The 23,133-nt window shown below is 36.9% G+C and overlaps 2 protein-coding genes across 2 annotated transcripts in view; one reads left to right on the top strand and one right to left on the bottom strand.

Annotated features, from left to right (window-relative positions):
• abhd3 (abhydrolase domain containing 3, phospholipase) overlaps positions 1-5,564 on the bottom strand; it is a 31,051-nt gene extending 25,487 nt beyond the window's left edge. Inside the window, exon 1 of the mRNA XM_026910113.3 lies at positions 5,235-5,564. Within this exon, the coding sequence (XP_026765914.3) occupies positions 5,235-5,399 (165 nt within the window). The 5' untranslated portion in view covers positions 5,400-5,564. The remainder of the gene's footprint in view (positions 1-5,234) is intronic.
• A 7,317-nt stretch (positions 5,565-12,881) lies between these two features.
• Positions 12,882-22,323, top strand: LOC117597186 (uncharacterized). The gene is made up of 6 exons (XM_053233567.1): positions 12,882-13,063; positions 14,561-14,881; positions 15,674-15,724; positions 19,161-19,214; positions 20,183-20,308; positions 20,974-22,323. The coding sequence occupies exons 1-6, from the start codon at positions 13,012-13,014 to the stop codon at positions 21,255-21,257; spliced, it is 888 nt and encodes a 295-aa protein (XP_053089542.1). The 5' UTR covers positions 12,882-13,011; the 3' UTR covers positions 21,258-22,323.
• The last annotated feature ends 810 nt before the right edge of the window (positions 22,324-23,133 follow it).

Genomic DNA, 23,133 nt, shown 5'->3' with positions numbered 1-23,133 from the left:
TGGCACATGGGACAGGCAGTCAATCAGCTGCTTGTTACTAAGCGATCTGATTTATTAGAAAGTGATGTATATAGTGATGTATATATATATATATATATATATATATACATAGTGATGTATATAGTGGTGTATATAGTGATGTATATATATATATATATATATATATATATATATATATATATATATATATATATATATAGAGTGATGTATACAGTGGTGTATATAGTGATGCATATAGTGATTATATATATATATATATATATATGTATGTATGTATACAGTGATGTTTACAGTGGTGTATATAGTGATGTCTATAGTGATGCATATATATATATATATATATATATATATATATATATATATATATATATACAGTGATGTATATAGTGGTGTATATATTGGTGCATATAGTGATATATACAGTGATGTATAGAGTGATATATACAGTGATGTATATAGTGATGTATACAGTGGTGTATACAGTGATGTATACATTGGTGTATATAGTTGTGTATATAGTGATGTATACAGTGGTGCATATAGTGGTGCATACAGTGATGTATACAGTGGTGTATATAGTGATGTATATAGTGATGTATATAGTGGTGCATATAGTGATGTATACAGTGGTGTATATAGTGATGTATACAGTGATGTATACAGTGGTGTATATAGTGGTGCATACAGTGGTGTATATAGTGATGTATATAGTGATGTATATAGTTGTGTATATAGTGATATATACAGTGATGTATACAGTGATGTATACAGTGATGTATACAGTGGTGTATATAGTGATGTATATAGTGATGTATATAGTTGTGTATATAGTGATGTATACAGTGGTGTATACAGTGGTGTATATAGTGGTGCATATAGTGATGTATACAGTGGTGTATATAGTGGTGCATATAGTGATGTATACAGTGATGTATACAGTGATGTATACAGTGGTGTATATAGTGGTGCATACAGTGATGTAATAAGTGGTGTATATAGTGGTGCATACAGTGATGTATACAGTGATGTATACAGTGGTGTATATAGTGGTGCATACAGTGGTGTATATAGTGATGTATATAGTGATATATACAGTGATGTATACAGTGGTGTATACAGTGGTGTATATAGTGGTGCATACAGTGGTGTATATATTGGTGCATATAGTGATATATATAGTGATCTATACAGTGGTGTATATAGTGATATATATAGTGATCTATACAGTGGTGTATATAGTGATGTATATAGTGATCTATACACTGGTGTATATAGTGATATATACAGTGATGTATACAGTGGTGTATACAGTGGCTCATATAGTGATGTATACAGTGGTGTATACAGTGGTGCATATAGTGGTGCATACAGTGATGTATACAGTGGTGTATATAGTGATGTATATAGTGGTGTATATAGTGATGTATACAGTGGTGTATATAGTGGTGCATATAGTGATATATACAGTGGTGTATATAGTGATGTATATAGTGGTGTATATAGTGATGTATACAGTGGTGTATATAGTGGTGCATATAGTGATATATACAGTGATGTACACAGTGGTGTATATAGTGGTGTATATAGTGATGTATACAGTGATCTATACAGTGGTGTATATAGTGATATATATATATAGTGATCTATACAGTGGTGTATATAGTGATATATACAGTGATGTATATAGTGATGTATACAGTGGTTTATACAGTGGTGTATATAGTGATGTATACAGTGATGTATATAGTTATGTATATAGTGATATATACAGTGATGTATACAGTGGTGTATATAGTGATGTATACAGTGGTGTATATAATGATGTATATAGTGTGTATACAGTGGTGTATATAGTGATGTATATAGTGGTGGATATAGTGATATATACAGTGATGTATACAGTGGTGTATATAGTGGTGTATATAGTGATGTATACAGTGCTGTACATAGTGGTGTATATAGTGATGTATACAGTGGTGTATACAGTGGTGTATATAGTGATGCATACAGTGGTGTATATAGTGGTGTATACAGTGGTGTATATAGTGATGTATATAGTGATGTATATAGTGGTGTATATAGTGATGTATACAGTGATGCATACAGTGGTGTATATAGTTATGTATACAGTGGTGTATATAGTGATGTATATAGTGATGTATATAGTGGTGTATATAGTGATGTATACAGTGATGTATACAGTGGTGTATATAGTGATGTATACAGTGGTGTATATAGTGATGTATACAGTGGTGTATACAGTGATGTATACAGTGGTGTATATAGTGATGTATACAGTGGTGTATACAGTGGTGTATATAGTGATGTATACAGTGGTGTATATAGTGATGTATACAGTGGTGTATACAGTGGTGTATATAGTGATGTATACAGTGATGTATATAGTGGTGTATATAGTGGTGTATATAGTGATGTATACAGTGGTGTATACAGTGGTGTATATAGTGATGTATACAGTGGTGTATATAGTGATGTATACAGTGGTGTATATAGTGGTGGATATAGTGATATATACAGTGGTGTATACAGTGGTGTATATAGTGGTGCATACAGTGGTGTATACAGTGGTGTATATAGTGATGTATACAGTGGTGTATATAGTGGTGGATATAGTGATATATACAGTGGTGTATACAGTGGTGTATATAGTGGTGCATACAGTGGTGTATACAGTGGTGTATATAGTGATGTATACAGTGGTGTATACAGTGGTGTATATAGTGATGTATACAGTGATTTATATAGTTATATATATAGTGATATATACAGTGGTGTATATAGTGGTGGATATAGTGATATATACAATGATGTATACAGTGATGTATATAGTTATGTATACAGTGATATATACAGTGTTGTATACAGTGTTGTATACAGTGTTGTATACAGTGGGGTATATATTGGTGGATATAGTGGTGGATATAGTGATATATACAGTGATGTATACAGTGGTGTATATAGTGGTGGATATAGTGGTGGATATAGTGATATATACAGTGATGTATACAGTGGTGTATATAGTGGTGGATATAGTGGTGGATATAGTGATATATACAGTGATGTATACAGTGGTGTATACAGTGGTGGATATAGTGGTGGATATAGTGATATATACAGTGATGTATACAGTGGTGGATATAGTGGTGGATATAGTGATATATACAGTGGTGTATATAGTGGTGGATATAGTGATATATACAGTGGTGTATATAGTGGTGGATATAGTGATATATACAGTGGTGGATATAGTGGTGGATATAGTGATATATACAGTGATGTATACAGTGGTGGATATAGTGATTATATACAGTGATGTACACAGTGGTGGATATAGTGATATATACAGTGATGTATACAGTGGTGGATATAGTGGTGGATATAGTGATATATATAGTGATATATACAGTGGTGTATATAGTGGTGGATATAGTGATATATACAGTGGTGTATATAGTGGTGGATATAGTGATATATACAGTGGTGTATATAGTGGTGGATATAGTGATATATACAGTGGTGTATATAGTGGTGGATATAGTGATATATATACAGTGGTGTATATAGTGGTGGATATAGTGATATATACAGTGGTGTATATAGTGGTGAATATAGTGATATATATACAGTGGTGTATATAGTGGTGGATATAGTGATATATACAGTGGTGTATATAGTGGTGGATATAGTGATATATACAGTGGTGTATATAGTGGTGTATATAGTGATCTATACAGTGGTGTATATAGTGGTGGATATAGTGATATATACAGTGGTGTATATAGTGGTGGATATAGTGATATATACAGTGGTGTATATAGTGGTGTATATAGTGATCTATACAGTGGTGTATATAGTGGTGGATATAGTGATATATACAGTGGTGTATATAGTGGTGGATATAGTGATATATACAGTGGTGTATATAGTGGTGTATATAGTGATCTATACAGTGGTGTATATAGCGGTGGATATAGTGATATATACAGTGGTGTATATAGTGGTGGATATAGTGATATATACAGTGGTGTATATAGTGGTGAATATAGTGATATATACAGTGCTGTATATAGTGGTGAATATAGTGATATATACAGTGGTGTATATAGTGGTGGATATAGTGATATATACACTGCCCGGCCAAAAAAAATGTCGCTGTTTAGATTTTACAGTCTTTGGGATGTGCTGGAGGAGACTTTACAGAGTGTTCACCTCTTTCATTGTCAGTACAAGATCTTGACCAAAAACTGATGCACCACTTGATGGAAATAAATGTTGTGATGTTATTTCCATCAAGAGGTGCATCACTTTTTGGTCAAGGTACTGACAATGAAAGAGGTGAGCACTCTGTAAAGTCTCCTCCAGCACATCCCAAAGACTTCCCCTGAGGTTAAGGTCAGGACTCAGAGGTGCCAATTCATGTGTGAAAATGATTCTTTATGCTCTCTGAACCATTCTTTCACAATTTTAACCCTGATGAATCTTGGCAGTGTCGTCCTGGAATATGGCCATGATACGTCTTTCTACATGGATAATAAAGAATGAAAAAATCTATACACTTCATCTTTTAAGATTAAAAGAACTGTTGCCAAACATATAACATGCTAGAAACATTATAATCACTCTAATAATGATCCATTCATAGACTCTTATGTATTTGCCTATTAAAATCTAAACAGTGACCTTTTTTTTGGCCGGGCAGTGTACATATACATATATATATAGGTGTACATAGTGATGGATATAGTGATGTATACAGTGATGTATACAGTGGTGCATATAGTGATTATATACATATATATATTAGTGATGCATATATTGGGGTATATAGTGATGCATATAGTGAGGATGATAGTGACGATAGAATAGCGAGCTCTGAGTGACATTAATGATGCATGAGGACTTCATATGATCATATCGATCACCTTCTAGTGCGGTGAAGCCCTTATAATAATAATAATAATAATAATAATAATAATAATAATAATAATAAGCCTCGTGTGTGTGTGTGTGTGTGTGTGTGTGTGTGTGCAGGCCTGCAGAATCTTCTGCATTACTAACGGAGAGTGGCGCGAGCGGCGCCGGTATGTCTCCTATGAAACAAGCCCCGCGCGTGCAGTCTAGCGCTTTCCGCCTTTGCTGCATGCAATGCAATGCAATGAGATGCAATGAAATGACCGCATCAGTGTCACCCTGAAGGCTCCCCCGGGTGTTACCTTGGCTACAGACGTCCAGTAGTAGCAGGCGTAGGCGGCGCCAAAGCCGAGCGCGAGCGCCAGCCCGACCCCGGAGCCGAGGAAGCCACCGACCCGAACCTGGTTCTCCAGATACACCGACAGCTCCTTCGTTAGCACGTGCAGGTTAAGATCCAGTGACATCATGATGGGGCTTCTCTCTCTCTTTTTTTTTATATATTTCTTATCAAATCTATTTATAAGCTTTGGCTTGGGGGTCTGGAGCGCGTGTGTCAGTCACCCGGTGCGTTGCGGCAGAGCGCGAGCCGGCTGCGCGAGCGCTTCGGTTATCTCCGCGTCCGTGAAGCGCAGTGCACAGCGGCAGAGGAGGAGCGCCGAACTCTCGCGAGATCACACGCATTACAGCGCAAGGGCGTCGCGTTACCATGGCAACGATACAACCCTCGGCTCGATGTATACTTACATGCGTTAAAGGCAGATAAAAGAGGAATGTCTTATCTCATCTTATCTCATCTCATCTCATCTTATCTCATCTTATCTCATCTTATCTTATCTTATCTCATCTTATCTCATCTCATCTCATCTCATCTTATCTCATCTTATCTCATCTCATCTCATCTTATCTCATCTTATCTTACTGGTGTTATTATTTATTTATTTATATATTTATATATTTGTGCCTTGTGTTTGCTTGTGTTTCTGGAACTGTCTGGAGATTTCTCTCTTATTGTGTGTAAATAAAAGTTTCTAAAAAAAACACTTTCTTCTAACATGTAATAATTAGGCTACAGTGTGTGTTTGTGTGTGTGTGTGTGTGTGTGTGTGTGTGTATCCTACCTATTACTGTAATACCTGTGCTATTCTACTGTAACTTAAACCACAGAGCTGCTGAGTTCTGCATGCTGATTGGTCAGAAGGTGTTGATTAGTTTTCTAGAACAGCAGCTCTGACAGTAGTGCAGGTTTATATGAATGCTCTTGATCTAATACGTTATCGTTTCTATGGTAACAGCTCATCTCATTCACAGGGACTCGTACGATCCACAAAAAAAAATGAAAGTGTAAAATCATTGATCTGTAATGAGATGTTTATTTAACATTAATGGAAGGAGTCTCCAGTGTCAGCACTTTGTAACAGTGTTTTTTAGACTTTGTGGGTTTTTTTTGAAACATGACAAACTGTGTTTTTTTTTTTGTCTTATTAACATCGAGAGAGACAAAAAAGAGAGGCTGGTGAGGGAACGACTGTTTACAGCTGCTATAACGTAAGTGAGAACAGGAACTAACATGTCTCGTGGATGTTCTATGACATGAAATATAACAGATAAAAAGTATGACATGATATTTACTGATAAAAAAAAGCCATCATTGGCAGATTGCTGTGGTGTAAGAGGAATAAAACACTTATGCTGTTATAATAATAATAATAATAATAATAATAATAATAATAATAATAAACTTTACTATATATATAGTGCCTTCTCCAGGTCCTTTACATAAAAAAACCACAATCACGTATAAATACAAATTAAAAATAAACGCACATATCTACACTCAAAGAATTAATTCAACAGTCAGGTAAAGGCTAAGATTAGATTTAACAATACCTAACGTCTGTGTGTCTGATATCAGCTGGAAGTGAAGTCCATAGTTTAGGAGCATAAGTGGAGAAAGCCTTATAACCCATGGAGCGTAAACGAGTCTGAGGGACAGTTAAAAGACCAGACTGAGAAGAGCGAAGGTTGTGTTTTGGGGTGTATAGTGTTAAGAGCTCAGACAAATACAGAGGAGCCAGTCCATGCAGAGCTTCATACGTAAGCATGAGACCTTTAAAATCGACTCGAAACCTGACAGGAAGCCAATGTAAGGATTCCAGTAGAAGAGTAATATGATCACGTGTCCTTTCCCTAGTCAGGATTCCAGCTGCTGAGTGTTGAATGTATTGTAACTGGTTTAGTGTGGATTTATTTACCCCAGCAAGAAGTGCATTACAGTAATCAATGCAGGAGAAAACAAAAGTATTAATCAGTTTTTCAGCCACAGAGAAAGATAACAGAGGACGAAGTCTTGCCATAATTCTGAGATGAAAAAAAGATGCTTTGACTGTATTCTGCAGATGTGGATAGAAAGTCAAGCCTGCATCAAATATAACTCCTAGATTTTTCAATTTTGTTTGAAACTCCAGAACTGAACCATCAACTGAAAGAGTTAAAGGACCTGCTATAGAGAGCTGTAGAGAAGAGCCGAGAAGCAAGACTTCAGTCTTATTACTGTTCAGACAGAGACAATTATGGAGACATGGAGACGTCCATGATGTAATCTCAGAGATCCAAGTTAATAAGGAGGGAACTGCCACATTTCAACCCTTTTTTGAGTGGATATAGATTTGTGTGTTATCCTCATATAAAATGATCATTTAACCCAAGAGATTTTAAGAGATATAGTCAAGCAGAAAAAAATAAATGCTAAAAAGTAAAGAGGCCAAAATTGAACACTGGGGGACACCAGAGCAGACAGGACTAATCTTAGACCTAACACTATCCATGGAGACAAACTGCTTCCAAGCCGTGAGATAAGAAACCGCTTAAGGCAGTCTCGATGATAATAAAGACAGTTTCAAGTCTGAAAGTAAAAGATTAAGATCAACAATATCGAAAGCAGCACTGAGATCAAGCGGTTTCTGTACTATGAAACTTTGGAAAACCAGACTGAAGAGGCTTAAAGCGATTGTTAACAGTAAGGTGTTTACGTAATTGAGAAGCAACGACACACTCCAGGATTTTTGCAAAGAAAGGAAGATTTTTTGGGACTGGTGTATCAGCAGCATGACACCAGTACACAGGGAATCATTTATTACGCTAAGAACAGCCGGACACCAGGAACCAAAACAAGATTTAAAATAAGCTAGTAGGAAGAGGGTCGAGTGTGCTAGTAGTACTGAAGCTATCTAAGCTATCACACCTGACACCTCTTTACCAAGTAAAACAGAGTCAAGCTGAGAGAAATTGGAGAGAGGGGCACCAGAGAAACCAGACAAACTGAAAGAAGAAACAGAAGAGGCAGCTGGAGGAGTAAAAACGAGTTTATGAATATTATCGACGTGGTGGTACAGTCAACCTTAGGTAATCTATTTATGGTCCGAAAGAGGTGTGTAGGATTGCTTTGATTATCACGAACAATTTGAGAAAAATAAACTGGCAGGTTCAGTTGCTGCTCTATATTCAGATAAAAATATTCAAGCCAGAAAGACACCACTTACGCTCCATCTCAGCCTTCAGAGAGTGCAGACTGCAGTTACACCAGGGAGCAGAGCGTGAAGAGGAAATATTTCAAGATTTAAGAGGAGCATAAGAATCCGAATTAGAAACCAGAACATCATTTAACGGCGAAATTTTTCAAGAGGATCAGAAAAGGAAAAACAGCTCAGTGAGGAAACAACAGAATTAATGAACTCAGACTGATCATTTGATTTCAGTTGACTTCTGAAAATGTACAGTGTGAGAAGAGGAAATGTTTGAGCGAGTCAGTTCCAAGTTGAAGAAATAGTTAAATGATCAGACAGTCCAATATCAACAGCTGACACACAGAGGAATCATTTGTAATGTGTGCCCTTTGTTGTGAGTAGGACCACTGACAACCTGAGAAAGACTGAAATCTTCCAGTAATGACAGAAAGTCCCCAGTTAAAACCCAGTTATTTTGGTCAATGTGAATATTAAAGTCTCTCAAAATAAGAATGCTCTGGATCTTGGAACACAAAATAGACAACAGATCAGCAAACGCAGACATAAAAACTTCACTTGTCCTTGGAGGCCTGCAAACTGTGCTGATTATAGAAGTATTCGGAGCTGAGACACTCAAAACGAGACTTCAGATGAAGTAACCTCGATACAGACACAGGGTTGATACTGTATTTTGAAATCCAGCATTTTGTTCCTGCCAAGTTTCAGTTAAGATGAAAAAAATCCATTTTTTTCCCGTGATGATACTTGGTAAAGACAAACCCTTGTTATTTCCTGAGTGTGCATTAAATAGCACCACTTTAACCAAACTCGAAGGCCCAAAGAAGTCTCCAAGCAGGGCAGCGATGATAATAATAATAATAATAATAATAATAATAATAATAACACCAAACCGTGGATTATTTTCCTTTAATCCACATCACAGCCCATTATGTTTAATTCTTTACTTATCTAATCAGAATATGGTAATATTAACAATAAAATAACACACACTCACTGATCTAATACAGCGACATGATGGAGCGGTGTGTAAAAGGCACTTTAACGGCATCTTGTGGCTGAATTAACTAAAGCACTTGTTTCATTCACAGGATGGACAGGATGCCATGAGCACCTTAATGTGCAGGGATTAAAGATGATCGGCTTGCAGCATTGTAACTCCTGCACAGTGACTCATGGTGGAATAAGCAGACTCGTTTAATTCTGAACTAGACACACAGACAGTTCTGTGTTGAAAGACAAACCTCTTACAGATTTGATCAGCCTACAGAGTTAGGAGAGTTGTGGTTGAAAATGAAACTAAGTGAACATTTATCAAAGGAAACACTGCACTTGCAAGAAACTGAAGGTGAAAGATGAGGAAAAACAGATTAGTATAAAGAACATACAGTTCAGGAAACATGTTCTGAAAGCTGTGAAAAACCTAACAGTCTGAAATGTTTCATAGAGTAATGGGGGTTTAAAATAAAAGTGAAGAAAGAAAGAAAGAAAGAAAGAAAGAGGGCAATAAAGAAAGTGAGAGGAAAAAAGAGAATAAAAAGAAAGGAAGGAGGTGGAGAACCAAAGATGAAAATAGAGAAACGAGTGGAGGAAAAGGAAACAATGTGAGAGAAAAAGGAAGTAGAGAGACAGACAGAGAGAGAGAGAGAGAGAGAGAGAGAGAAGGGATAGGAAATTTGCCATAAACCCCATTATTTATGTGAGGATGTTGGACATGATTGGACACAAAATAATATGTTAGTATAACTCATACTGAAAAAATAAAAACCAACAACCCTAAACTAATTACTAAACACACAAAGCACACTTAATCTAAAATAACACAGATATCAACATCAAAGATGAAGGACAGCACGGTCCTGGACAGTGTCTCTCGAGGTTCCTGCGTCTGGTGTAGCTGCTCTTTGCTGAAGTCTTGAAGAGCCTTGCGGGTCAGTGTGGTCTCTGCTGCTGCGCACTTCTCCTACTGCTCTCGCTTAGACGTCAAATGCTCACAGTAACGGCAGCGCTCCTCACCAGAAGACCAGCAGAGTGGTGATCCAGCTCGTTATTGGTTTCTCTGGCTCTTTGCACTGCAGCAGCCAGGTCAGGGATGCATGGTCTGCGCACAGGTCGACTGCGTGCTGTAGAGCTATGGCCTGAAGTGCTTAATTCCAGCCACCAATGCTCAGGTCGACTCTGTATTCTCCACCCTGCAACTGTGACACTGCTGCTCCTATTCCACTCTTACTCATGTCCATGTTGATGATGAAGCAGCTACCTTGCCCAGGCAATACTAACACCAGCCTGGAGGTGCTGGATGCCATGCCTGGGTCCATGATCTGAGGTTGGAGAATACTTCTATGAAGTACAGTACTGTGCAAAAGTCTTAGTCACATGCAGAGACATGCTGTAGAGCAAAGATGCCTTCAAAAATAATGAAATTAAATGTTTCTACATTAAAAAATCCTATAAAGAGCAGTAAACAGTAATAAATGAAACAAAGTCAGTATTTAATGTGACGATCCTTCACTTTAAATAAATAAAGCAGTATCTGAGGTGCAGTGTGTGCAGTTTTATAAGGAAATGAGCTGGAAGTGTTACTGAGCATCTTGCAGAAGCAGCCACAGTTCTTCTGGAGACTTTGACTGTCGACTTGCTTCTTATTTCTGCAGCGAAACCCAGCAGCCTTCATTATGTTTTTATCTGAAAAGTGTCTCTTATGGAATCTGCTGCTTTCTTTACTGACATACAAACATTTTTCTGTAACTTCTGTAACTTCATTTTTCTGTAATTTCCTTTTGTGCTGGAAAACTAATGTTTGGAATCGAAAATGTTTTTGTACTGAATCAACAATGTAGAAGTCAGAAAATAAACATCTATAATAAGTTTGTACTAAAAAAAATAGGGTGCCTAAGACTTTTACACAGTACTGTATATGAACACCTCATCAACACTGAGAGCATGAATGAGCAGGTCGTCCAAGTGCAGTGTTCCTTCAGCACGTTGGCCAGCACCTGCTTCATTAGCTCTTGAAGTTGACTGGGACATTACATACCCCAAATGGCATGACCATGAAAAGCTACACCCCCACTCCCAGGGTGAACGCTGTCGTCATGCCACCCACTAATAATCACTGCACAAGTCCCGGAGCTGAACCCCTCAGACCTGCATCCCAGTCAAGGACGTAGTCGATGCAGGGTACCAGGTAGAAGTCCTGCTTGGTGGTGGAATTGTGCGGCTGTGGTAATCTATGCAGAACCGCAAACCCCCATCCTTCTTCTTCACTAGCATTACTAGTCATTAGATGGCTCAGTGACTCCTGCTGTCATCGTCTCGTTCACCTTTGGTTCTGCCAGCTGATGGTTCTCCAGTGGATGATGATGAAGCGAGAGGAGAAATCAGGGCTGCTGTACTGGTGTCAGTGGAGTGCTGGACCAAGTCAGTGTGCGTGCCACCTTTCTCACGAGATGCAGAAATATCCGGATAGACCTCATGCAGCTTTTTCCCACAAGCCATTTCCCTCATGAACAGTTAACTCCTTCTACTTCTAGGTTCTTCTTAATGTATTACCGCTCTGTGGATACAATTTGTTGTGCAATATGTAAATTAATTTTTTAATTTACTACCTGTACACATATCCTTAACGCTTCTGCCATGGCCTTCACCTTGCACATAGCTGTATTATATCTGTACATATATCTATTCCGTTTCAGCCTATTGTGTCAGTGTTAGATATTCTCTCATATCATTATTATTATTATTATATGTCTTGCCATCTTATTGGTATGTGTGTCTGGAAGCTTCATACCAAGTCAAATTCCTTGTGTGTGTGTGTGAGTGTGTGTGAGCACACTTGGCAATAAAAGCTCATTCTGATTCTGATGCAGCTCTCACAGCCGTTGGCTATCTGCCCAAGCTACTCTTCAGCCCAAACCACGTCTCTCGATGCACAGGCAGCCTCGCTTGCTGCCGTCACTCCTCTACATTCCCCCCAGAGTGAAGTCATCTGTGCCATCTCATGTTCTTTTCCCCCATCCGGGTCAGCTGGAAAGGAAAGGAGGGGTGAGAATGAAGTGGAAACAAGTTATTGAGTTATTAACAGCAGCTGACTTATATGCTAGTATCAGTAGACTGCCAATGACCTGGCAGAGAGAACACGAAACAGCAAGCAGAAGAAATGTTGCTTTGTTAGTGGTGTGTGAAGCAGCCTGTGGTGAAAAGCACTGTTTTGGGTATTTTTATACCCAAAGTAACGATTAAAAAAAGCTCTGCAACTGATGCTCCTGTTTCTTTCCGTGTCCTTAGAATAAATCTTCATTCTTGATGGCACATGAAGTAAAAGCTAGTTTTTTTCTGGTGTGTTCAAAGGGTTTGATAAACAGGAACAAAACTCAGCCTTGAACAAGACACCCTGTTTTGTGGTCAGCTTTGAGACCCAGTTTTTGAGTGTGTCACTGTGAATGTGTTTGCATTATATCTACTGGTCTACATGGTGTAGAAAGGCTGTGTGTGTGTGTGTGTGTGTGTGTGTGTGTGATATCGCTGGGTGATTTCAGAGTGTCATGGGCTTTCAAACATGCAACATCTCTGTGTTCTACTTTGGGGGCTTTTCGTTTCCTGTTACTGTGGTAAGTCCGAGAACATACAATTATACATATAATCTCGCATAAGGTTTAATCTATACTGATCCTTTTTTTGTTTGTTTGTTTGTTTTTTGGAAATTAGATATTATCTAAATTTAATTAATCATATGAAAAACATAAATAACGCATTATTGGGGGTCCAAGCACTTAGACTCGCACTGGAATTCATTGGTTTTCTTATTTGTGAGGAACTTTCTTCTTCTTCTTCTTCTTCTTATCATTATTATTATTATTATTATTATTATTATTATCATTATCATTATTATTATTATTATTATTATTATTATTATTATTATTATTATTATTATCATTATTATCATTATTATTATTATTATTATTATTATTATTAGTTTCTCCCACTTCTAAATTGAGGCATAATAATGATTATTAATTATTATTAGTAGTAATAGCATTAGGATATGGATCTGCGATAGTATTTAAATCTTTTTTTTTTCTTTATCGTTTTTACTTTGTAAAAATCTGCAGTGTTTCAGTGTGTATATGTAGGTGTATTGTCCTCAATCTCGAATTGTGTTTCGCAGTATGTTATATTTCTGGTTTTTTTAATTTCTTTTTCTTTTACGTGTTTTACTTTACTTTATTTCAACGTGAGGTAATTTGCCTTCACTGTACAGCACTGTTAAAAAAATGCATTTTAAAAATATCCTCGGCTCGGCTCTGAATGTTTAGTCCATTAAGCTTAAGTATTTAAATATTATATATAGTTTCTGCTAAATTAAAAACTACAGAATTATTATCATCAAGATAATGGACTAAATATTATTGTATAATATAGATATTACACACAATCATTTCAAAAGTACTACTACACACCATTCCTCTAAAAATGTACATTTAAATCAAACGTTGCCAAGGTTTTTGTGCAAATGAACCCAAATGGACATTTTCTGCGACCCCAAGCCTTGATTATTCTACTATTTTTCACACTGATAATTTAGGACTGTTGTAGCATTTGAACTTTATCATATTTCAGTAAAATATGTGTTACATAAGGGACTAAAAACCAAAGAAATATTACTCGCACTGAATTACAAGTCTAGCTTTTCGAAGAGTCAGGAGGTGTTTTTGAAAAGGTGGGTCTCAGTTCCACTGTCACATTCAGCTTCAAATGATACATGAGAAAGAAAATGTGATCAGAAAACATGATGTTGTTATAGGAAAATAATCAACATGGGAACGGTGCAGTACGGCCCAACACAAAGTAGAGCACGAGAATTAACATAAATTTTAACAAACCTGTGCAGAGCTGAGTGAAGCATTTACAGTGTTCATTCATTCAGCCTTAGTACCTGCCTGGTCAGAGTCACGTTATTTTAAACAGCTAAATAGATTTATTTCTATATCTGTATAGCTGTACAGTCAACTCCAGACATATCTCACTTCACCTGACTCCTTATTTGTGTTTCTGAGGTTGTTATGTTCTTATTATCTGGATTTTGAGCCTTTGTATCCCCCTTCCAGGTTCCAGTGATTCCTTTTTTGTGAGTCAGTTTCCGTCCACACTCATGCTGAGGAAAGAAGAGCAGGTTCAGATCATCTGCAGCTGGAACATCAGCATCACCAGAGCAAAAGTGAACTGGTTTAAAGACTACCACACAGTTATATTTAATCAAACCGACAAACTCATTGCTACAGAACCCAGCGGCAGCAATTCAACATTAGTTATAAACAACGCCGATAAAAATGATGCAGGCGTTTATACATGTGTAGTTACACAAGACATCCCTCATCTGTTGAAGGTAACCGGAACGGGGACAAACATCACATACCAGGCGGAAAATGGTTAGTGTGTTTCTCCTAAACTTATCACTTTATAAGGCTTGACTGAATAAGATTAAGCCTGATTATGTTTAATAACACAAATCACTAAGAAACAGATCAAAAGTCATTATGGCAGTTTTTCTTATAAATGCATGAAAATACATGAATACTATAAGGGCATAAAAAGTCAAAATTTAGTTTAACATGAATGTAATTGAATAAACTGAATAAAACTGCATCATGTCAAACTTTTTTAGCTAATATTGTGACTTATAAGTTACAAAATTAACAGCAGAACAGTAGAAGCAGCCTGAATGAGACGTTTCATGACATAAGTGTCTCAGGAAGTATCTCAGAAATAATTCATTATGTTCTGTTCCTCCACACAGGACCTGGTTACAGAAAAACATTGCTGTATTTTTTTGCAGTTTCTGTTTGAGTAACATGGATGAATTGAGGCGTATTTTAAACACCAGGTTACACACAATCATTTAAACAGCAGTTACACACACCGGCCAAACGGGAGCACTAGTGCACTAATGCAGAATGACTGGGTTTTTCTTACTTTAACTCTGACCAGATTCACATACTTCTGCTATTCCTGTTAATAATGTCTAGTTTTCTGTTAGTACAGCTATATCCATGTTGGTATGTTTTCAATATAATATCCAGTAGTAGTATCTACTAGATGTACAGTATAGTATTAGTATGGTAAAAAAAAAAAATATATAGACAGTTGTATGATTTTAGTATATGTTGATATAAGGGTTCAATTACCTTAATATTAATATTATCTTCTATTGTTTGAACCAGAGCCTGTTTCTACCATCACACCACTTTCTGCTACCTCACCCAAAACAGAACGTAAGTTTTATCTACATCGGCATTGTGCTATCTATAGCGCTAGAGTTTTAGTATATTGGTGTCTATAGTGATGTTGCATTAGTATAGCACATTTTACATTTGCTCAATTGGCTGATGCTTTTATCCTAAGTGACTTACAACTGAGACAGGATACGGCTGAGCAGTTAAGGGTTAACAGTGGTAGCTTGGCTGTGCTAGGATGTGAACTCACAATCTTCCGGTCAGCCCAAAGCCTTAACCACTGAGCTACCACTTCCTTTTCCTATAGATATCTATAGTGGTATAGTGCTGGTATAGCAGAGTAGTATCTATAGGGGTATAGTGTTAGTATACAGTAGTATCTATAGGGGTATAGTGTTAGTATACAGTAGTATCTATAGGGGTATAGTGTTAGTATACAGTAGTATCTATAGGGGTATAGTGTTAGTATACAGTAGTATCTATAGGGGTATAGTGTTAGTATACAGTAGTATCTATAGGAGTATAGTGTTAGTATACAGTAGTATCTATGGGGTATAGTGTTAGTATACAGTAGTATCTATAGAGGTATAGTGTTAGTATACAGTAGTATCTATAGGGGTATAGTGTTAGTATACAGTAGTATCTATAGGGGTATAGTGTTAGTATACAGTAGTATCTATAGGAGTATAGTGTTAGTATACAGTAGTATATATAGGGGTATAGTGTTAGTATACAGTAGTATCTATAGGGGTATAGTGTTAGTATACAGTAGTATCTATAGGGGTATAGTGTTAGTATACAGTAGTATCTATAGGGGTATAGTGTTAGTATACAGTAGTATCTATAGGGGTATAGTGTTAGTATACAGTAGTATCTATAGGGGTATAGTGTTAGTATACAGTAGTATCTATAGGAGTATAGTGTTAGTATACAGTAGTATATATAGGGGTATAGTGTTAGTATACAGTAGTATCTATAGGGGTATGGTGTTAGTATACAGTAGTATCTATAGGGGTATGGTGTTAGTATACACTAGTATATATAGGGGTATAGTGTTAGTATACAGTAGTATCTATAGAGGTATAGTGTTAGTATACAGTAGTATCTATAGGGGTATAGTGTTAGTATACAGTAGTATCTATAGGGGTATGGTGTTAGTATACAGTAGTATCTATAGGGGTATGGTGTTAGTATACAGTAGTATATATAGGGGTATAGTGTTAGTATACAGTAGTATATATAGGGGTATAGTGTTAGTATACAGTAGTATCTATGGGGTATAGTGTTAGTATACAGTAGTATCTATAGAGGTATAGTGTTAGTATACAGTAGTATCTATAGGGGTATAGTGTTAGTATACAGTAGTATCTATAGGAGTATAGTGTTAGTATACAGTAGTATATATAGGGGTATAGTGTTAGTATACAGTAGTATCTATAGGGGTATGGTGTTAGTATACAGTAGTATCTATAGGGGTATGGTGTTAGTATACAGTAGTATCTATAGGGGTATAGTGTTAGTATACAGTAGTATCTATAGGAGTATAGTGTTAGTATACAGTAGTATCTATGGGGTATAGTGTTAGTATACAGTAGTATCTATAGAGGTATAGTGTTAGTATACAGTAGTATCTATATGGGTATAGTGTTAGTATACAGTAGTATCTATAGGGGTATAGTGTTAGTATACAGTAGTATCTATAGGGGTATAGTGTTAGTATACAGTAGTATCTATAGGGGTATAGTGTTAGTATACAGTAGTATCTATAGGAGTATAGTGTTAGTATACAGTAGTATATATAGGGGTATAGTGTTAGTATACAGTAGTATCTATAGGGGTATAGTGTTAGTATACAGTAGTATCTATAGGGGTATAGTGTTAGTATACAGTAGTATCTATAGGGGTATAGTGTTAGTATACAGTAGTATCTATAGAGGTATAGTGTTAGTATACAGTAGTATCTATAGGGGTATAGTGTTAGTATACAGTAGTATATATAGGGGTATGGTGTTTGTATGCAGTAGTATCTATAGGAGTATAGTGTTAGTATACAGTAGTATCTATAGGAGTATAGTGTTAGTATACAGTAGTATCTATAGGAGTATAGTGTTAGTATACAGTAGTATCTATAGGGGTATAGTGTTAGTATACAGTAGTATCTATAGAGGTATAGTGTTAGTATACAGTAGTATCTATAGGGGTATGGTGTTAGTATACAGTAGTATCTATAGGGGTATGGTGTTAGTATACAGTAGTATCTATAGGAGTATAGTGTTAGTATACAGTAGTATCTATAGGGGTATAGTGTTAGTATACAGTAGTATCTATAGGGGTATAGTGTTAGTATACAGTAGTATCTATAGGGGTATGGTGTTAGTATACAGTAGTATCTATAGGGGTATGGTGTTAGTATACAGTAGTATCTATAGGGGTATGGTGTTAGTATACAGTAGTATCTATAGGAGTATAGTGTTAGTATACAGTAGTATCTATAGGGGTATGGTGTTAGTATACAGTAGTATCTATAGGGGTATGGTGTTAGTATACAGTAGTATCTATAGGAGTATAGTGTTAGTATACAGTAGTATCTATAGGGGTATAGTGTTAGTATACAGTAGTATCTATAGGGGTATAGTGTTAGTATACAGTAGTATCTATAGGGGTATGGTGTTAGTATACAGTAGTATCTATAGGGGTATGGTGTTAGTATACAGTAGTATCTATAGGAGTATAGTGTTAGTATACAGTAGTATCTATAGGGGTATGGTGTTAGTATACAGTAGTATCTATAGGGGTATGGTGTTAGTATACAGTAGTATCTATAGGGGTATGGTGTTAGTATACAGTAGTATATATAGGGGTATAGTGTTAGTATACAGTAGTATCTATAGGGGTATGGTGTTAGTATACAGTAGTATCTATAGGAGTATAGTGTTAGTATACAGTAGTATATATAGGGGTATAGTGTTAGTATACAGTAGTATCTATAGGGGTATAGTGTTAGTATACAGTAGTATCTATAGGGGTATGGTGTTAGTATACAGTAGTATCTATAGGGGTATGGTGTTAGTATACAGTAGTATCTATAGGGGTATAGTGTTAGTATACAGTAGTATCTATAGGAGTATAGTGTTAGTATACAGTAGTATCTATAGGGGTATGGTGTTAGTATACAGTAGTATCTATAGAGGTATAGTGTTAGTATACAGTAGTATCTATAGGGGTATGGTGTTAGTATACAGTAGTATCTATAGGGGTATAGTGTTAGTATACAGTAGTATCTATAGGGGTATAGTGTTAGTATACAGTAGTATCTATGGGGTATAGTGTTAGTATATAGTGATATAGTGTTAATATTATAGTATCTATAGTATGATAGAGTTAGACTAACTCAGATAACGTATTAATATTTTTTATAAGGCTGAGCGTTTAATTACCTGTTAATATTAATACGATCTTCTATTGTTTCAACCAGAGCCTGTTACTACTACTACTGAACCAGTTTCTACTGCCTCACCTAATACAATATGTAAGTGAATTATTTATATATGCAGTATGTAAGTATGTGCAGTAAAATTAATATAATATATGAACATATGTGAATGAAGCAATGTCTGTATTTATATTAGTGTCTATGGCAGTATATAAAGTAGTGTTAATACGGTAGAATAGTATTTACAGTAGTATAGTGTTGTAACATGGAACTGAGCTGCTGTGCCCACTGTTGCGTTGTACATGAGCCAATATGTGCTTATGTTTCTTTACATATCAAGGACTGGTAAACAAAAAGCTAATCCTTATTATTGAAGAATCCATTCTTTTATTTAACCCAAATCCCAACAGATCGTGTGTTTAGGTGTGTGGGAAATCCATGTTTGAATCTGTAACCCCCCGCCGCCATGTTCACACATGTTTCATTGTCTTTTGTTATAGTATACTTAATTTAACTGGTAACTGATATAATAATATAACCTGATAACTGTATTGGAATTGGATTAAATAAAAACTAATGTTGGACCATCCTGAACTCCTCACAACACTGCTAATCCCCATCCTCTAACCGCTACATTGTGGTTTGTACCATTACACAGTTTGCACATACTCTCATACACATCCCTCCTTCAGCACATGGACTAACCTTAAACAGATTGCACAGTACTTCCTCCATTCCAGTTTGCACCTTTGTTCACTGTACTGTGCTGTATTCATTACTGTAATCTATGTCTCTATGCTCATTCACACACATTATGCCATTTGCACTGGGTTTTTGTTCCTGCTTTATATAACATTTGTACTGCTGATAACATATTTGCACGTCACTTGCACTTTTCTGCCAACTTACCTCATTTCCTCTGCAAGTTACACTTAAAGTGACTTGCTGTTTTGCTCTTCTGCTTAGCTAACTGCATTTCACAGCTTTGCACTCTGCTCAGTGACAATAAAACTGAATCTAAACTAATCGAATCTAGTGTGTAAAGCTCTGTTTTTCAATATCAGGGGACGCTGAAGAAGTTTATGAGAACGGACCCGTCATTTTTGCAATCCGATGTGTGCCCTTCATCACTTTACTGCTGGCCGTCTGGTTTCTTAACAGAGACAAAAAGAATAAACGACCAAGAGCAGGTGAGTAGGTACCAAAAAAAAAGGATATAAAAATCCTGACAAGAAAAGCTGATTATTTAGCTAAAGTATGTTAGTATCTCTGCAACGTTAAAGCTTTCTTTCAGAGAAATGTAGCTAGCTAGACTACAAACTGCATTGGTTACAGTAACCAAACCAAATAATAGCGTCAGAGAGAGAGAGAGAGAGAGAGAGAGAGAGAGAGAGAGATGACTCTTTGGCATCCAGTAACCTCAAGTTAAAAAGGTCAGACCAGCTGTAGATATTAGAGAGGGTATATACACTGAGTTTTACGGTAACCACCAGGCGTTTATTGGGTGAGTGGGTGAGGGCTCGAGGATGAGCTGCCTCTCCTCTGCTTTAGTTACGATGTAGACACTCTATTGAACTCTATATTATTAATTACTGTCTTAATTACTCATTTTGCATAAGTTTATTCAACAAGAACAATCCATTTTAATAAAAATAATATACAAACCAAAAAATATTCTATGCAAGTTCTATCATTTCCATTAATTACACACAACAGCTTAGACCTCATTAAAATCTGGATCCTGGTTACAGCACTGGTGTTAATGAGGGACAAGAATACTGTGAGTGGAGATGTCAGATATATGACCGTTAATGAGACCAAATATCAAATAAACTGCTGTGGATGTGTTTGTAAGGTCCAGAAAGAGCAGAAGAGCAAGACGTAGTCGTGGAGGAGGAGAATGAACGAAAAGGACGAGAACAACCGGGACAAGAAAGAAAAGAAGAAGAGAGGGATAAACAACTGGAACAAGGAAGAGGAGTGGAATCTGAGAATGAATTAACGGCAGAGAAAAGAGGAGTGATTGAGAGGGCTGAACAAGCAGGACAGGGAAGAGAAGTGGAAGTGGTGAATGAATTAACGGGACAAGAAAGAGACTTGAACAAGAGAAGTGCGGAACTGAATGAATGTGTTGAATAGTTTAGGAATTAGCCGATTCACATCATAGTGCTGCTAGAAATCACAAATCTTTAAACCAAGACCAGAAGGAAGGTCAGAAACAACGCACTAGCTCTTTCACTGGCAGCTCATGTGCTAGTGGAACACGTATTGTAAACAAGGAGGGCTTCCCTCACACTCCTGTACCTGAGTTATTGACTTATTAATGTTAATGGCAATGTCAATTTTATTTATATAGCACCATGAAGAGCAGCATAGGTTGACCAAAGTGCTTTACAACAATAATTACAGAAGCTAAAATAGAAATAAAATAATATCAGTAAAAAAAACTAACATTATAACTGTTGTTACATAACAATCATATAACAAATTTAAAACCATCTCTACAGCTTGGATTTGGAAATGGTTAAGGTAGGAGCAGGTTTAATGTGTAAAGGCAGACTATTCTAAAGCTTATTCCAGCCACAGCGAAAGCACCATCACTCCTAAACTTCAATAAGATCTGAGAACCTGCATCTGACCCCGGATTCCTAACAAGCTGGGATATGTGAAGAAAAGAATTTCACAGTGCTGGGATGTATATGTGACAAATAAAGGCTTCTTCATCTTCTTCTTCTTCTAGTAGCACTTGATCACATGACCTCCTAGAGGGAGTGTGTACAGATAGAAGCTCTGTAAGATCTGATGGAGCTAGATTGTTCAGAGATTTCTAAACTAGTAGGAGTGTTTTGAAATCAGTTCTGTAGCGCACCAGTAGACAGTGTAGAGAAGCAAGAATAGAGGTAATGTGTTTGCACTGCCGTGTATCTGTCATGAGTCTGCACTAACCGTAATTCCAGTGTACAGAGAGTTGCAATAATCCAGACGAGAGGAGACAAAAGCTTACTGCAGCTTACGTGTGTGCTTTACCACTACACTGCCAATGACCAAAGAGAGACAAAGAAAGAAGCAGTGGAGAGATTAGGATTTGTTTAGTGTTGAGTGTTGATTGTTTAGTGTTGAGTGTTGAGCGTTTAGCGTTGAGTGTTTAGTGTTGAGTGTTGAGCGTTGAGCGTTTAGCGTTTAGCGTTGAGCTTTTAGCGTTGAGTGTTGAGCGTTTAGCGTTGAGCGTTGAGCGTTTAGCGTTTAGCGTTGAGCGTTGAGCGTTGAGCGTTTGGCGTTGAGCGTTGAGCGTTTAGCGTTGAGCGTTGAGCGTTGAGCGTTGAGCGTTGAGCGTTTAGTGTTGAGCGTTTAGTGTTGAGCGTTTAGCGTTGAGCGTTTAGTGTTGAGTGTTTAGTGTTGAGTGTTTAGTGTTGAGCGTTGAGTGTTGAGCGTTGAGCGTTTAGTGTTGAGCGTTGAGCGTTTAGTGTTGAGCATTGAGCGTTGAGCGTTTAGTGTTGAGCATTGAGCGTTTAGTGTTGAGCGTTTAGTGTTGTGTTTAGTGTTGAGCGTTTAGTGTTGTGTTGAGCGTTTAGTGTTGAGCGTTTAGTGTTGTGTTTAGTGTTGAGCGTTTAGTGTTGTGTTGAGCGTTTAGTGTTGAGCGTTTAGTGTTGAGCGTTTAGTGTTGAGCGTTTAGTGTTGTGTTGAGCGTTGAGCGTTGAGTGTTTAGTGTTGAGCGTTTAGTGTTGTGTTTAGCGTTGAGCGTTGAGCGTTGAGTGTTGAGCGTTTAGTGTTGTGTTTAGCGTTGAGCGTTGAGTGTTGAGTGTTTAGTGTTGAGCGTTTAGTGTTGTGTTGAGCGTTGAGCGTTGAGTGTTGAGTGTTTAGTGTTGAGCGTTTAGTGTTGTGTTTAGCGTTGAGCGTTGAGTGTTGAGTGTTGAGCGTTTAGCGTTGAGCGTTTAGTGTTGTGTTGAGCGTTTAGTGTTGAGCGTTTAGTGTTGAGCGTTTAGTGTTGTGTTTAGCGTTGAGCGTTGAGTGTTGA

This window comes from Pangasianodon hypophthalmus, chromosome 4 (assembly GCF_027358585.1).
Source record: "Pangasianodon hypophthalmus isolate fPanHyp1 chromosome 4, fPanHyp1.pri, whole genome shotgun sequence".
NCBI classification, from domain to species: Eukaryota; Metazoa; Chordata; class Actinopteri; order Siluriformes; family Pangasiidae; genus Pangasianodon; species Pangasianodon hypophthalmus.
The sequence above is the reverse complement of the archived record's forward strand: the minus strand, read 5'-3'. Positions and strand labels throughout refer to the sequence as shown.

Coding starts and splice junctions, on each gene's coding strand:
- LOC117597186 (XM_053233567.1), top strand. CDS start 13,012: ATGCAACATCTCTGTGTTCTACTTTGGGGGCTTTTCGTTTCCTGTTAC. Junction 19,215..20,182: donor TGCCTCACCTAATACAATAT/GTAAGTGAATTA, acceptor TTTCAATATCAG/GGGACGCTGAAGAAGTTTAT. Junction 20,309..20,973: donor GAATAAACGACCAAGAGCAG/GTGAGTAGGTAC, acceptor TGTGTTTGTAAG/GTCCAGAAAGAGCAGAAGAG.